This window comes from Salvelinus sp. IW2-2015, linkage group LG22 (assembly GCF_002910315.2).
Source record: "Salvelinus sp. IW2-2015 linkage group LG22, ASM291031v2, whole genome shotgun sequence".
NCBI lineage: Eukaryota > Metazoa > Chordata > Actinopteri > Salmoniformes > Salmonidae > Salvelinus > Salvelinus sp. IW2-2015.
Window position 1 is genome coordinate 8,913,815 of NC_036862.1, and position 16,461 is coordinate 8,930,275.

Here is a 16,461-nt window from a genome sequence, read left to right on the forward strand (position 1 = left end):
CCCTCCCTCCCTCCCTCCCTCCCTCCCTCCTATGTTTCTCCTCTAGTCCTGTGCCCCATGTTGTGTCAAAATGGAGGGGTCTGCATCCAGAAGGACCGCTGCCTCTGCCCGCCAACCTTCACCGGCAAGTTCTGCCACATCCCCGTGGCCACGCCCTCCACCAATGACATTGAGAAGCCTCCGCGCATCACCTCGGTGCTGGCCAGTCAGCAGCTGCTGACCCAGTCGGAGTACATTCTCCCCCTGCAGAGCCAGCAGCAGAGCCACAGTCAGCCCAGCGGTGGTAAGTGTGACAAGGCCAGCCTCATTTGTGGCAGCGGTGGGATCTGAATGGTGATGAATGAAACACAAGTTGCTCTTAAATTAATACATTAGACACAAATCTTTAAAGCAGAGACCAATGTCTCTAGTGAAGGATCCTCTCCTTGACAGTAAGACTGAGATTCATATCAAATAGAAGAAGGAAGAGCTCTTGAATGAGCACAACAACAGCTAATTCTCTGCATATTGAGGTGTGATTCTGACATGTTGATCAAATACATTTGACAATCATAGCTAACAGCATTTTTTCAAATTTTCAAATGAACCATCATTAATTGCCTAATAATGCATAAAAAAATTATGCTTTCGTCTGACATTAGTCATCTGTGGTTTGGCTTTGAATGTGCAAAAATGSTCAACTAAGGTTCACACGTCACACAGTTACACACGTCTTTCCTGTAGATAAATTACATTCAAACTGCACCGTGTGTGCTGAGCTAAAGATGACAGTTATACATGACTGTTTTCCCTTGGCCAGGACTCAACACTTAAATTGTACCTCTCAGTGCCAATAGGTAATAAGCCTAGAAACACGGACAGGAATTCCTCTAGGTCTCTGWGACAATCACACATTTCCCATTGTTTTAACATCATTACAATGCGTATGAGAACACTCCGATTCGGCTACTTACGAATACTCTCACTGTCTTGCCAAATGTGAATTTTGGATGTTATGACAGCCAGATGTTTCTGACCAAATTGTATCAGTTGACATACACTCTCAGATGGTGAAGTATATTTGTACAACATGAAGAAAAGAAAAACACTGACGTTTCCCTGCATGGCGGTATTGAGACCCTGGAAAATGCACGTCATCATATTTGCCAATCGCAACGAACTACGCAGTCGTTGAAATCTGAAGCTTTAACAGTTACACTGCAGTTACAGATGGCACTTGTTTCAGGATACAGTATGGTTGGTAATCTTCTGCTGCCTTTGAAGATGTTATCATAAGAATGTGACCCTGAGCGCATGTGTATTTATCCATGCTCTATAAAGCTCAATGACATCAGTGTGGCTTGTTTTCGCTCCAAGGGGGGGGTGGGAGGGCTGGTGAAACACAACCAAAAGTTAATGACATTGAAATCTAAGCAGTATGCTGAGCTCGTACTAACAAATGAAATGTCAGGGTCAGTTATGTTGACGAGCTGCTTCTAAAAGTCCACGCTCTATTCCAGGACTGGGAGAGTGTTTTGGGAGTGGTGATCTGAGGGCTTACGCAAACTCACTGAGGAGGCCTACGTTGAAGTGGGGTCTTAGACTTAGCTGACCTGCCAATATAGTACCACAGTATGAGTCATAATACCCATAAAGCCTAGCGGTCAAACAAGGAAATGGTTCCAATCATTTTTTTCACCATTCATATTTCCCATAGGGGATTTTAGAAACACTTAAAATAAGGGCTGTGTTTAGTGTAGGCTTACTGTGGCATGAGGTTTGGATAACTGTGTAAATCTCTCCAGGACAAGGTGACTTTTATCAATATATTCACCTGTATTTTACCCCCCAAAAATGGAATACTAATTAGCTGCTAATGTGGCTATCATAAAGAACAACAAATGCCATAATGATCTGGACGAGACTGACGAATCGAGGCAAAGGTAAGGATCTCTGGATTAACTATCTAATGTTAGCTAAATGTAGTGATGAATAAATTGGCTACATTTCTTTAAATTAACAATTCTGTGAACTCTCTTGTGCAAGTTTTAAATTGACACAATACCTGTTAGCAAAGGTGTCAGCTAGATAAGATGTGCAGGGCTTGCAGGGATTCTGTAGTCTTGCATGATGTCTACTTTAATGCGAATTAGCATTTTCAAATCTGAATATATTGATGTCACCTTGTCCGAGAGAGATTTACATGGTTATCAAATGTCACGCCAGGGTAAGCCTTCACGAAACAAATCAATAGTGGAAAAACGATTGGAATCATTTCCATGTTTGATTGCTAGGTTTTATGGGTATTATGATACCTACACTGTGGGGCTCTATTCTGTAGTGTTTATCATAAAACGTCTTTGTCCATGCACATCTCGCAAATCTACTTATATCAGCAATATACTGTACCTCTTTCTGATGGCAATTTTGCTACACTGATATTTGTTCTAGTGCAGCCAGACGCTTACATTCTATTTCCTTGGCAACTTGTGATGCAATTTAGCATCACAACCACAGTTTGACAACCATCAATTTTGTCACCACTTAGGGCTATGCAGCCTGTGGTGAACGTCATTCAGTCATTTCCTCTCTTCGCTTTAGGAGGAGTGTTTGAATGCTCTGTTCATCTCCTTGCGGCTAAACGGCTAACTTTTCATGCGTGAACCTTGTGAGGTCACCTTTATTTTTCTAGCGTGAAAAACAGACAAAGGACACCTCAGGTGGACAAAGGACACCTCTGTTGTGCTGTCAGGACCAGCTGTGAGGACGAGGTCGGCCATTACTGCAACACTGGCCCGTATGACACGGCCAGACAGTGTGAAGTAGTGAACAGGCAATTAAAAATGGTAATGAGAACCTACGTAGTACATTTTGTCACAACTCAAGTGGGGTGTAGACAAGCAGCGAGTAAATTCCAAATGACCTCAGAGTTAGTCTATGAACGGTTATGGGGATACCCTGCAGGGGTGAGACAATGGGATTGCTTGTTAACCACGGAGAACTGACGCCTGAGACATGTTTGGATCCAAGTGAGCCTTGTGAAATCCACAGCACGATCATAGAACAAAAGACCAGTTTGCACTCATTGTTTTGGGGCAAATGAAAACACAGTCCAAACTGCATCTGTAAATGAAACATTGTGTTGGCTGCATATCTCCATGGCCCAGTGTAAACGGTTGCGTATAGCCCTGAATAGTAAACCAGGTGCTATGGGTCTGATATTACGGATGGGTAGGAAGTAAAGACTCCCAAGGTCCTGGGTCTTGATTTTAAAGAGCACCCAGAGTTAACTGATTATCTCTTTGCCTTTTTTAGTCTGTAAATAAAGCCCAAGAAAAGGTTGCGGTATGAGTCAGGGGCGGGCCTTCCGCTCAGTCTGGGCCTCTTGGCAGTGTAGTAGCGACACCGTGGGGGAAACGTTGTGACAATGCAGTAATAGCATGTTTTAGGAGAACAACCACTCCATTTTCAGACATACAGGGGCGTGGATACCCCACACACACCTTCCTTTACTATAGCAGATCTTACGATCTGCTATAGTAACAGGGCTTCACACTAGCTTCCTAACAAGTTGAATTGTATTTATTTTTTATTTCATCTTTATTTAAACAGGTAGGCCAGTTGAGAACAAGTTCTCATTTACAACTGCGACCTGGCCAAGATAAAACAGTAAAGACCGCCATGCAATATTTACCTTTGAATTTCAACCACATCAAAGACCGTGTCACGCACCAAAGGCACCTCACATACATGGCAGCTCCCATTCATATCCACTTTCTTAGTTAGCCGTCAGCACAAAAATGCAAAGTCAATCATTCAGCGGGTGGTAAATGTGAACGACCAGGACAGCGTTCAAGTGAGAGGTCCATCATAGGATGACCTCTGACCCTTGGAGGCACAGTGGGTCAGGTCAGGCTCTGTGCAGAGACTTTGTGGAGTCAGTAATATTTGCTAATGCTAACCCCCACTAGCTAACCCCTAACCCCCTCCCAAGTTGCGCAGCGGTCTAAGGCACTGCATCTCAGTGCTAGAGGCATCACTACAGACCCTGGTTCGATTCCAGGCTGTATCACAGCCACTGATTGGGAGTCCCATAGGGCGGCGCACAATTGGCCCAGCGTTGACCGGGGTAGGCCGTCATTGTAAATAAGAATTTGTTCTTAACTGACTTGCCTAGTTAAATAAAGCTTAAATAAAAAATCAATTAAACCCCCACTCTTCTCTATCCCTCCCACCAGCATCTGGCTCATCCATGGTGAAGGTGCGGGTGCAGCACCCACCAGAGGCCAGCGTGAAGATCCACCAGGTGCTGAAGGTGGGCTATGGGCCAGGCACGGTTAGGGAGCAGTCGGAGACGGTGACCTGGTCAGCAGGCCTCTCGGGGGCCAGCACCAGTGTTCTGCCAGGGGAGAGGGCCGCAGCCACACCACCTAAACCCAGAGTCCAGGCCCAGACCCTCCACGGTAACTCCACCTACACAGAATCTTCTGTGTTCAAGTACTGCTTCAGAGAGGTCCGCAACGGCCAGGTGAGACTTCGCAGAGGAATTTCTTCTACGATTGATACCTACAGATAACTGCCAAAATAAAGGAAACACTTGAGTAAATGAGGGAAACAAAGTATATTGCAAGCAGGTGCTTTCACACAGGTGTGGAATTAACATCTCATCATGCTTAGGGTCATGTATAAAATGCTGGGCAGGCCCAGTTGCCCATTAATTTTGGCTACCATGGCTAGAAGGTGCATTAAAGCTGTTCTGGTGCCTCATGGTGGCCCAACGTCCTATTAAGACACTTTATGTTGGTGTTTCCTTTATTTTGGCAGTTACCTGTATATATGTCATATGCATCAAGTGATGTAGCTAAGTCTTAAGCAATCCATTAGAAATGGGTGGCATCTCTCATTGTGGTTGTGCCAGTTTAAATCCAATGCTCTTTTCTTCTCCTCTATCCCCTCAGTGCAGCTCACCTCTCCCAGGACTCAGGAGTCAGGACACCTGCTGCAGAGGGATTGGACTGGCCTGGGGCATCAACGAGTGTGTCCTATGTCCCCCTAACACAGGTAAAAGACCCCCCCCCCCCCCCSCTCTAGTAGTCACCTGTCTGACTTTGCTCTTTTGTCCGTGTCGCTCTTCTCTTCCGCTACACTTGTACTCTCCTTTCAGTCTTTCTATCACAAAATGGGTTCATCCTTTTTCTCCCATTTCTTGCGTAGATGCCCCCCCACCTTCTGTCCCCTTTGTGTACCTACCCCTCATCTCAAAGCCAATCATTGTATACCAGAAACAAATGGGGAGGTCACTGCTGATTTAGTAATCCCAGGTGCAACAATAACAAATTAGTTACACCTGTATTACACTGATCATATGTACTTAGTTTTTTGTTTACGTATACATGTGTATAGCTGATGGAATGTATTGTAGATGACACCTGTACCATGTTTGTATTTTGTATTATTGCGGAGTGACACTTAAATACATTTTTCGAAAATGTATGCCCCATGCTACAGTATAGTGGCTAGCCTACCAGCTTGTTCTTGTTCATCTCACCTTCACTACCTTATTCACATTGACTCTGGTTTTTCAAAAGACAGGAATGCTGTAGATTGGAGTGGAATTCCTTTTCAAAACCTTAAACCAGATGGCCTTGCTCTGTTGTCTGAAATGAAATAAGAACTTCCGTAATATCACATTATTAACCAGATATACACAGCACATAAAGTTGTTTTACTCCAGACCTGACTAACCGGACTGGAATGTACTTTTCTCTTAGCCATATTTGTCCATAAGTTGGCTTTACCCTCTCGCCTCCTAGACCATATCAACATCATGTCAAAAAGTAGTGAGCTAATGTTCTGTTTTCAACTTCTTTCATCACCGCTAATCATTTTAGGAACCCAGACAGTCATTATTATTTTTTAGGTAACTCTCCTCAGCCATGCCAGTGAAATAATGTACTTACTTGTAATTACTTGTTTTAGATAGCAAAGCCCAGAAATCAACATGGTCTTGTTTGTATCTGTTCCTGTTAGACTAACAGGGAATTCATACTATTCCACAGTATTATTGTTGCTATCAGTAATGGACATATTATGTAATAGATTAACTCCATGCTTAGCCGCAGCCAGTAAGAAATATATAGTATTATGTCGGGTCATTGATAAATACAGAAATAAATCACCGGGCTGTTTATCTCTCTGTTCAACAGTCTGGAAAATATCATGGTTTTCCTCATTGTTTAAACTACGATGAAAACCTCATCAATTGCGATGTCTCCCTCCTTGCAAACAACTTCCCCAAACATTCCCATAAATAACTGGTTGATACCGAACAATAGAGGCCTTGTCCAAAACTCTGGCCAGGGATTACGGTCGTTTGAAGCACTAAGTACTTTAAACTTTCCATTTCCTTTGAGGAATGTCCTTTGAATCTTTACTCAGCGACCTCAAGTCACTTCACAACTTCCCACTTGTCTCCCAAGCCTGTAAAGGTCCTCCGAATAGAGCTTTGTTGGATGTGAGAGGAGAGACAGCTGGGAGGGAGATTGTTAGCAGACAGGTGACCAACAGTGTGTGATTTAGGCTGCCAACAGTCCAGCAAACAACTGGGAGTAACATAGCTAGCTAACTAGCCGGAGATGGGATTGTTAGCCAATGTTAGATGAGGGAGTTTTCCACTCTAGACTGACAGTGAGTCGTCATGCTCGTATGGTAAAAACCCTTTATTTGTTTCGCTTGGTTTAATTGGCCCAGAACGCTCCGGTGTATCCCATGGCTCCTGTACGCTTGGCTCTCTCTCTCTGGTGCTACATGCTGCTCGTCTTCCATGGTGGGATCAGGGACTGTTTATACAGTACACACAGATTGAGCACTAAAATAGTCTGAAATCTCGTCCAGGCTCTGCAGGAGAAACATAGGCAAGAAAAGATTGACCCATCACTCTGGTTGTAGACACAGCTATTGGCACTACATGACTAGGTATCCCCTTTCCCTTTACATCAGTAGGGCTCACATAGGGTCTCTCGAGTATTGCTATTTAATCATCATTATGTGAATTGCCTTTTCAGGAAATGGAGTCGATGGGAGCTGTCCGGCTGGATTTGAGAGGATCAACGGCACCCAGTGTGTTGGTGAGTTCCATCTGTAGAATGATGGTGGTCGTCTACAATCGTAGATAAACGCGTTCCAAAAGGGTTCTTCGGGTGTTCCCATACCTTTTTGGTTCCAGGTAGAAATCTTTTGGGTTGAACCCTTCCAGGTAGAACCCTCGGTGGAAAGGGTTCTACCTGGAACCAAAAGGGTTCTACCTGGAACCAAAAGGGTTCTACCTGGAACCAAATAGGGTTCTTCAAAGGGTTATCCTATGGGGACAGCCGAAGAACCCTTTTAGGTTCTAAATAGCACTTTTTATTCTAAGTGTACTTACATCCGATCTCAGCACGTTTAATCTCTTTGTGTCTGGAACAGGAGAACTAACCGGAAGAGATGTGTGTTGAAATGTTACAACATTTTATTTGACAGTATTTATTTTTAAACAAATACCAGGTCAAATAGGTGTGGAAAGAGAAGCATTGCAATGGTCCATCTTCATAATATGGCCTCTCTCATTTTCAGTTGATGTTTTGAGTGGATTAATGTACAATATCACTTCATCAAGTCAGCAGATGCCTCCTTAGCTTGTCATATTCCATATAGACTCAGCTCACCCACACACACATCGAAAAGCTCTTTGAAGCAGCTCATTATTCAACCCAGTCTTGTCACTTGGCCCAGAGATCTAGCGCTGAATAGTCTGAGGCGATAAACTCTGAAACACGAGCCATGCCTTGATTATCTGCCGCTACGGAAGGGCCGCTTCATCCGTCTCTGTAGAGCCTGATAAGATATGAGAGGGATAGGAGAAAACAGAGCACCCATCTCCCCTGATGGTAACAAGCAAATGCTATCATGCTGGCTATGAATCATTCAGGCCCGTTCAAAAACATGGGATGGCACTCAGATGGGGACATACCAATGTGGTTGCGCTCATTCATGGTGAATCTGCTATTTATCTGAGAGGGGCACATACCCAAAGGCAGGTCACACTGACACAATGCATGTACTGTAGTTTTAGTTGACCCACCTGTTCATGAATTGCATATTGTAAAAACATCACCTGTGATTCTTTAGATTAGGATTGGGGCTACTGGGATTATATTTGCACATCAGTTAGCAGCTGAAATAAAGAGAGAAGGGGAGAGAAAAACTACATTGATCTGTAAGTTAAATTCTATAACATAAAGGAGCCTCACTAACATGCCTCAATGGAAATACGTATTACTGTTATTTGGCAGGAGGAACTTTTTCATTCCTGCATCTATATGGAAACATTTAACATACAGTTGTAACTCAAATGGATTAGGTGCTGACAGGTGATGATGCAAACCATATATGCAACATTGCCTTTGAATGTCTATTTGTAGCAAGAAGGTCTACAGTGAATTGGGGATGAGTTCAGTTCACTGCTATTACCCAACAGTTCAGTTCACTGCTATTACCCAACAGTTCAGTTCATTGCTATTACCCAACAGATGCCGTGTAAATTAGGCCAGACGGTTGTATAACCTGACTGCTGGAAAACCATTTCTCCAGGAAAAGCATGGAGCCAGATTGTATGAGACATAATGACAACACCAGGCCCTGTTGCATCACTCACTCAATCCCCCTAAATCCCTGAGAGTCACACCTCGTGTTGTAAGCTGCTACGATATTGATGAGGACAGGGTTGGATAAACACTGATATGTTTATGTTATGGTTTTCTTTTACACTCCCGTTGAATGTCGCCAGACTTTTTAGTGTTTCCAAGATTATGATTTCAGGTTGGGGCTAGTTCTTCCAAGTTCTCAGCTAAACCTACAGTTTACAAAGAGTATTTGTTTCACAGGGAATGAACTCTAAGCACAAATGTTTGCCATGTCTAGCCACCCTCATTGGGTTTCAAGTCAGTCACTGTTAATATCCCCAGAATATGAATGTTCTCTGTGACCAGGGCCTCCCCTGCAAGTACTGTATACAGTCTGTCACTCAGTCAAGGTTCAGCTCTCACTCTCAGTGGGGAGCCCTATTATCTCCCCGGCCTTCAGGAAGAGGGTACATGACAGTTTCCTGTCTGTGGATCCTATGGATGGATGGATGGATGGGGTTAGGGAATAGGGATGTGACCCTGGTGTTTCCCTTCCTAGATGTTAATGAGTGTTTGCAGCCAGGCTTCTGTGAGAACGGGAACTGTGTGAACACTCGGGGGAGCTACAGTTGTGTCTGCAGGCAAGGATACATACTGGACGCCTCTCACGGGATCTGTATCTGTAAGTAGCCTACAGGGCTCTCCGCTCGAAGGAGAGGAAGGGAATACTGTGCTCGCTGTGCCGCGGGGTCTGGAATGAGCAGGAATAACGCATGGCTGAGGTGCTATGGAGCTGAACTGTACAAAACACTATACACACAACCTCACATACAAAAACGTGTTGAGTAAAGAGACCAGGTTAAAAAAAATATCTGTTTTTATAGATAATTTCCTGCAATTCTACACATTTTGCCATGGCTTATGCCGTGTTTTATACTATTTGAGTGACTCAAGCATCAGAACAAAATCAATGGGGGCCCCATGTCATGACATTTTTGGAGAATTTTAGATTCTCCCCGACTGTCTAGTTTTTATTTTGGTGATTGTTAGCTCTCAAAGATGATATTATAAAAAATATATACAGTACCAGTCAGAAGTTTGGACACACCTACTCATTCAGGGGTTATTCTTTATTTGTACTATTGTCTACATTGTAGAATAATAGTGAAGACATCAAAACTATGAAATAACACATATGGAATCATGTAGTAACCAGAAAAGTGTTAAACAAATATATTTTAGATTATTCAAAGTAGCCGCCCTTTGCCTTGATGACAGCTTTGCACACTCTTGTCATTCTCTCAACCAGCTTCATGAGGAATGCTTTTCCAACAGTCTTGAAGGAGTTCCCACATATACTGAGCACTTGTTGGCTGCTTTTCCTTTACTCTGCGGACCAACTCATCCCAAACCAGCTCAATTGGGTTGCGGTTGGGTGATTGTGGAGGCCAGGTCATCTGATGCAGCACTCCATCACTCTCCTTCTTGATCAAATAGCCCTTACAAAGCCTGGAGTTGTGTTGGGTCATTGTCCTGTTGAAAACAAATGATAGTCCCACTAAGTGCAAACCAGATGGGATGGCATATCGCTGTAGAATGCTGTGGTTGCCATGCTGGTTAAGTGTGGTCTGAATTATAAATAAATCACAGACGGTGTCACCAGCAAAGCACCATCACACCTCCTCCTTCATGCTTCACGGTGGGAACCACACATGCAGAGATCATCCGTTCACCTACTCTGCGTCTCACAAAGACAAGACGGTTGGAACCAAACATCTCACATTTGGACTCATCAGATCAAAAGACAGATTTCCACCGGTCTAATGTCCATTGCTTGTGTTTCTTGGCCCAAGCAGGTCTCTTCTTCTTCTAATTGGTGTCCTTTAGTAGTGGTTTCTTTGCAGCAATTTGATCATGAAGGCCTGATTCACCCAGTCTCCTCTGAATAGTTGATGTTGAGATGTGTCTGTTTCTTGAACTCTGTGAAGCATTTATTTGGGCTGCAATTTCTGAGGCTGGTAACTAATGAACTTATCCTCTGCAGCAGAGTTAACTGTGGGTCTTCCTTTCCTCTGGTGGTCCTCATGAGAGCCAGTTTCACCATAGCGCTTAATGGATTTTGCGACTGCTTTTGAAGAAACTTTAAAAGTTCTTGACATTTTCCGGATTGACTGACCTTCCTGTCTTAAAGTAATGATGGACTGTCATTTTAGATTATTCAAAGTAGCCGCCCTTTGCCTTGATGACAGCTTTGCACACTCTTGTCATTCTCTCAACCAGCTTCATGAGGAATGCTTTTCCNATTTTAGATTATTCAAAGTAGCCGCCCTTTGCCTTGATGACAGCTTTGCACACTCTTGTCATTCTCTCAACCAGCTTCATGAGGAATGCTTTTCCAACAGTCTTGAAGGAGTTCCCACATATACTGAGCACTTGTTGGCTGCTTTTCCTTTACTCTGCGGTCCAACTCATCCAACTTAACAGCCCACCCAATTTACCTACCTGTCAGAGCTGCTAGGAGTACTGGGTGGAGGAGTCAAGCGCAGAGAGCAGGGATTCAAGAACGTGGATTTATTTTCCAGTAGACAGGGAAAACGATCATGCCCTAAACACACGGGCGCATGAAAAATACGAGTCCAAAAACACAGGACTAAACTGTCCAGAACAAATAATAAATCCACTAAACAATCCAACACCAAATAACAGATAAACAAGCCCGCACAACAGCCAGCGGGCTGACTGCCCTTAAATAGCCTACCCACAAAACTAAACTCAAAACAGGTGCACCCAATCAGCTTAAACTAACAGAAACAAAAAAGGAAAAGAATCGATGGCAGCTAGTAGGCCGGTGACGACGACCGCCGAGCGCCGCCCGAACAGGAAGAGGCACCATCTTCGGTGGGATTCATGACACTACCTCATCCCCTTACTGTTTTTATTTATTTACTTTTCTGCTCTTTTGCACACCAGTATCTCTACTTGCACATTATCATCTGATGATTTATCACTCCAGTGTTAATCTGCTAAATTGTAATTATTCGCTCCTATGGCCTATTTATTGCCTACCTCCTCATGCCTTTTGCACACAATGTATATCGACTCATTTTTCCCCCCTACTGTGTTATTGACTTGTTTATTGTTTACTCCATGTGTAACTCTGTGTTGTTGTCTGTTCACACTGCTATGCTTTATCTTGGCCAGGTCGCAGTTGTAAATGAGAACTTGTTCTCAACTAGCCTACCTGGTTAAATAAAGGTGAAATTAAAAAAAAAAAAAAATAATAATCTTTGCTTATTTGAGCTGTTCTTGCCATATTATGGACTTGGACTTTTACCAGGGCTATGTTCTGTATACCAACCCTACCTTGTCACAACACGACTGATTGGCTCAGACGCATTAAGAAGGAACTTTTAACAATGCACACCTGTTAATTGAAATGCATTCCAGGTGACTACCTCATGAAGCCGGTTGAGAGAATGCCAAGAGTGTTCAAAGCTGTCTTCAAGGCAAAGGGTGGCTTGAATCTCAAAAATATAAAATCTATTTTGATTTGTTTAACACTTTTTTGGTTACTACATGATTCCATATTTGTCATTTCATAGTTTTGATGTCTTCACTATTATTCTACGATGTAGAAACTAGTAAAAATAACAAAAAAATGCTATATATAGCTCCATTATCATTTCTACATACTTTTATATATGGTTTTAATCATTTAAGTTTACACTGAAAATGTTGTAGTTACCCGAAAATCATTTTCTATCTTTTGGAGTGGCGGCAACGATTTAGCAGCTAAATTAATATAGGGGAAACACTGTAGGACAGTAGACTACCTCATGCAATAAATATTTCCATTATTTATTATTATTATCTTTTGATCCCAAAAATGAGTTCAAATTCCACACACTTTTAGATCGAACAATATTCAGTAATACTTTACATTAACTGTGCTGTATTATATCATACATAAAACATACATTGCACATCATAAACATGACATTACAGCTCCTGAAGTTCTGTGACACTTGGCCTGCTTATTCTAACCGGCATTTTACAAAGGTTAGTGCTTCTGAAATGCTGGTTGGCCTGTGACCCCTGTGTGTTGCCTTTGGATCTGACGCAGTTTGTATCTGCTTGTCTGTGGGCTCCCTCTCTATCCAGTCCGCCCCAGCACTTGGCTCTAACTGCTGGAAACTGTCTGTTTTGTGTGCGTCGTTGACTCTGAGCGGTCATCTTTAAACAATGTGTTGCCAAAACGTTAATGGGAATGCTTTGAGCTTTTCTGTTTTCTTGCTATCTGAATCGATGATTTAACAGCGATTTATTTCTGACGTTTCTTCTCTTTTCTGACGTCATGTACTTCTGCAACTCATTGTCTGTCTTCAGTTGAATATTTCTGTGTTTCTTAACCCGACTAAAGCAACAGAATGCCTACTGTTTTCTAAGCTAAGATCAAGTACCAGAGAATCATGACACAAAAAGCAAAGACGAAGAGTACACCATCGTTATATTTCAAGATAAATTACCAATCAACAATCAGCATGTGTTGACCCTGCATGTTGGGTTTGGTGTATTCTTTTGCTTGAGGCCTTTTTGGAAATGAAGCTGTTTCTGTATGGCTATAATAAATGCTATCTTCTCTCTACCATTCTCCCATTGGCATGTCCTCACCCTGTCCTCCTCCTTGCAGCCCATAAGGTGATCTCGGAGGATAAGGGCCAGTGCTATCGTATCCTGAGCTCTGGCTCTGGCCCTGGTAGCTGCTACGTGCCTATCCTTAGGAACATCACCAAGCAGATCTGCTGCTGCAGCCGCGTGGGCAAGGCCTGGGGCAAGAACTGTAAGAGGTGTCCCTACTTTGGATCAGGTGAGCATCCCAATTCTGAATCAAACCTCCACATCATACTCAACCGGCAATGGATAATCATAATGCAGCTAATGACCAGTGTTAACATCTGCCTATGTCACAGTATGTACATTGATCAAAAATACAAACGCAACATGTAAAGTGTTGGTCCCATATTTCATGAGCTGAAATAAAAGATCCCAGAAAATGTCCATACTCACAAAAAGCTTATTTCTCTCAAATGTTGTGCACAAATGTGTTTACATACCTGTTAGTGAGCATTTCTCCTTTGCCAAGATAATCCATCTACCTGACAGGTGTGATATATCAAGAAGCTGATTAAATAGCATGATCATTACACAGGTGCACCTTGTGTTTGGGGGCTATAAAAGGCCTCTCTCAAATGTGCAGTTTTGTCACACAACACAATGCCACAGATGTCTCAAGTTTTGAGGGAGTGTGTAATTGGCATGCTGACTGCAGGAATGTGCACCAGAGCAGTTGCCAGATAAGCCATAAGCCGCCTCCAACGTTGATCTAGAGAATTTGGCAGTACGTCCAACAGGCCTCACAACTGCAGACCACGTGTATGGTGTCATGTGGGCGAGCGGTTTGCTGATGTCAACGTTGTGAACAGAGTGCCCCATGGTGGCAGTGGGGTTATGGTATGGGCAGGCATAAGCTATGGACGACGAACACAATTGCATTTTATCGATGGCAATTTAAATACACAGAGATACCGTGACGAGATCCTGATGCCCATTGTTGTGTCATTCATCTGCTGTCATCACCTCATGTTTCAGCATGATAATACACGGCCCCATGTTGCTGGAAGCTGAAAATGTCCCTGTTCTTCCATGGCCTACATACTCACCAGACATGTCACCCATTGACGTTGTTTGGGATGCTCTGGTTCGTTGTGTACGACAGCGTGTTCCAATTCCTGCCAATATACAGCAATTTCACACAGCCATTGAAGAGGAGTGGGACAACATTCCACAGGCCACAGTTCTATGCGAAGGAGATGTGTCGCGCTGTATGAGGCAAATGGTGGTCACACCAGATACTGACTGGTTTTCTCTGTCCAGTGTCTGTGTTCTTTTGCCCATCTTAATCTTTTCTTTTTATTGGCCAGTCTGAGATGTGGCTTTTTATTTGCAACTCTTGAAGGCCAGCATCCCGGAGTCGCCTCTTCACTGTTGACGTTGAGACTGGTGTTTTGCGGGTACTATTTAATGAAGCTGCCAGTTGAGGACTTGTGAGGCGCCTGTTTCTCAAACTAGACACTAATGTACTTCTCCCTTGCTCAGTTGTGCACTGGGGCCTCCCACTCCTCTTTCTATTCTGGTTAGAGACAGTTTGCGCTGTTCTGTGAAGGGAGTAGTACACAGCGTTGTCGAATCGGTTCAGTTTCTTGACAATTCTCGCATGGAATAGCCTTCATTTCTCAGAACAAGAATAGACTGACGAGTTTCAGAAGAAAGTTTTCTTGTTTCTGGCCATTTTGAGCCTGTAATCGAACCCACAAATGCTGATGCTCCAGATACTCAACTAGTCTAAAGAAGGCCAGTTTTATTGCTTCTTTAATTAGAACAGTTTTCAGCTGTGCTAACATAATTGCAAAAGGGTTTTCTATGATCAATTAGCCTTTTAAAATGATAAACTTGTATTAGCTAACACAACGTGCCATTGGAACACAGGAGTGATGGTTGCTGATAATGGACCTCTGTACGCCTATGTAGATATTCCATAAAAAAATCTGCCGTTTCCAGCTACATAGTCATTTACAATATTAACAATGTCTACACTGTATTTCTGATCAATTTGATGTTATTTTAATGGACAAAAAATGAGTTTCTTTCAAATTCAAGGAAATGTTTAAGTGACCCCAAACTTTTGAGCGGTAGTTACTCAGCAAAAAAAGAAACATCCTCTCACTGTCAACTGCGTTTATTTTCAGCAAACTTAACAATGTGTAAATATTTTGTATGATCATAACAAGGTTCAACAACTGAGACATAAACTGAACAAGTTCCACAGACATGTGACTAACAGAATGTAATAATGTGTCCCTGAACAAAAGGGGGTCAAAATCAAAAGTAACAGTCAGTATCTGGTGTGGCCACCAGCTGCATTAAGAACTGCAGTGCATCTCCTCCTCATGGACTGCACCAGATTTGCCTGTTCTTGCTGTGAGATGTTACCCACTCTTCCACCAAGGCACCTGCAAGTTCCCGGACATGTCTGGGGGGAATGGCCCTAACCTCACTCTCCGATCCAACAGGTCCCAGACGTGCTCAATGGGATTGAGATCCGGGCTCTTCGTGGCCATGGCAGAACACTGACATTCTCTTCTTGCAGGAAATCACGCACAGAAGGAGCAGTATGGCTGGTGGCATTGGCATCGTGGAGGGTCATGTCAGGATGAGCTGATGTACCACATGAGGAGGAGGATGTCTTCCCTGTAACGCACATCGTTGAGATTGCCTGCAATGACAACAAGCTCAGACCGATGATGCTGTGCACACCGCCCCAGACCATGACGGACCCTCCACCTCCAAATCGATCCCGCTCCAGAGTACAGGCCTCGGTGTAACGCTCATTCCTTCGACGATAAACGCGAACCGACCATCACCCCTGGTGAGAAAACCGCGACTCCAGTGAAGAGCACTTTTTGCCAGTCCTGTCTGTTCCAGCGATGGTAGGTTTGTGCCATAGGCGATGTTGTTGCCGGTGATGTCTGGTGAGGACCTGCCTTACAACAGGCCTACACAGCCCTCAGTCCAGCCTCTCTCAGCCTATTGGGGACAGTCTGAGCACTGATGGAGGGATTGTGCGTTTCTGATGTAACTCGGGCCTTTGTTGTTGCCTCCTGTACCTGTCTCGCAGGTGTGACGTTTGGATGTACTCATCCTGTGCATGGTGTGTTACACGTGGTCTGCCACTGCGAGGACGATCAGCTGTTCGTTCTGTCTC

General features: G+C 43.5%; 1 protein-coding gene across 1 annotated transcript in view; it reads left to right on the forward strand.

The window, feature by feature from the left end:
* The first annotated feature begins 52 nt into the window (after window positions 1-52).
* LOC111949719 (latent-transforming growth factor beta-binding protein 4) overlaps window positions 53-16,461 on the forward strand; it is a 39,032-nt gene continuing 22,623 nt past the window's right edge. The window contains exons 1-6 of the mRNA XM_070433957.1: window positions 53-283; window positions 4,218-4,507; window positions 4,938-5,040; window positions 7,044-7,106; window positions 9,199-9,321; window positions 13,330-13,506. Of these exons, the coding sequence (XP_070290058.1) occupies window positions 58-283; window positions 4,218-4,507; window positions 4,938-5,040; window positions 7,044-7,106; window positions 9,199-9,321; window positions 13,330-13,506 (982 nt within the window). The 5' untranslated portion in view covers window positions 53-57. The remainder of the gene's footprint in view (window positions 284-4,217; window positions 4,508-4,937; window positions 5,041-7,043; window positions 7,107-9,198; window positions 9,322-13,329; window positions 13,507-16,461) is intronic.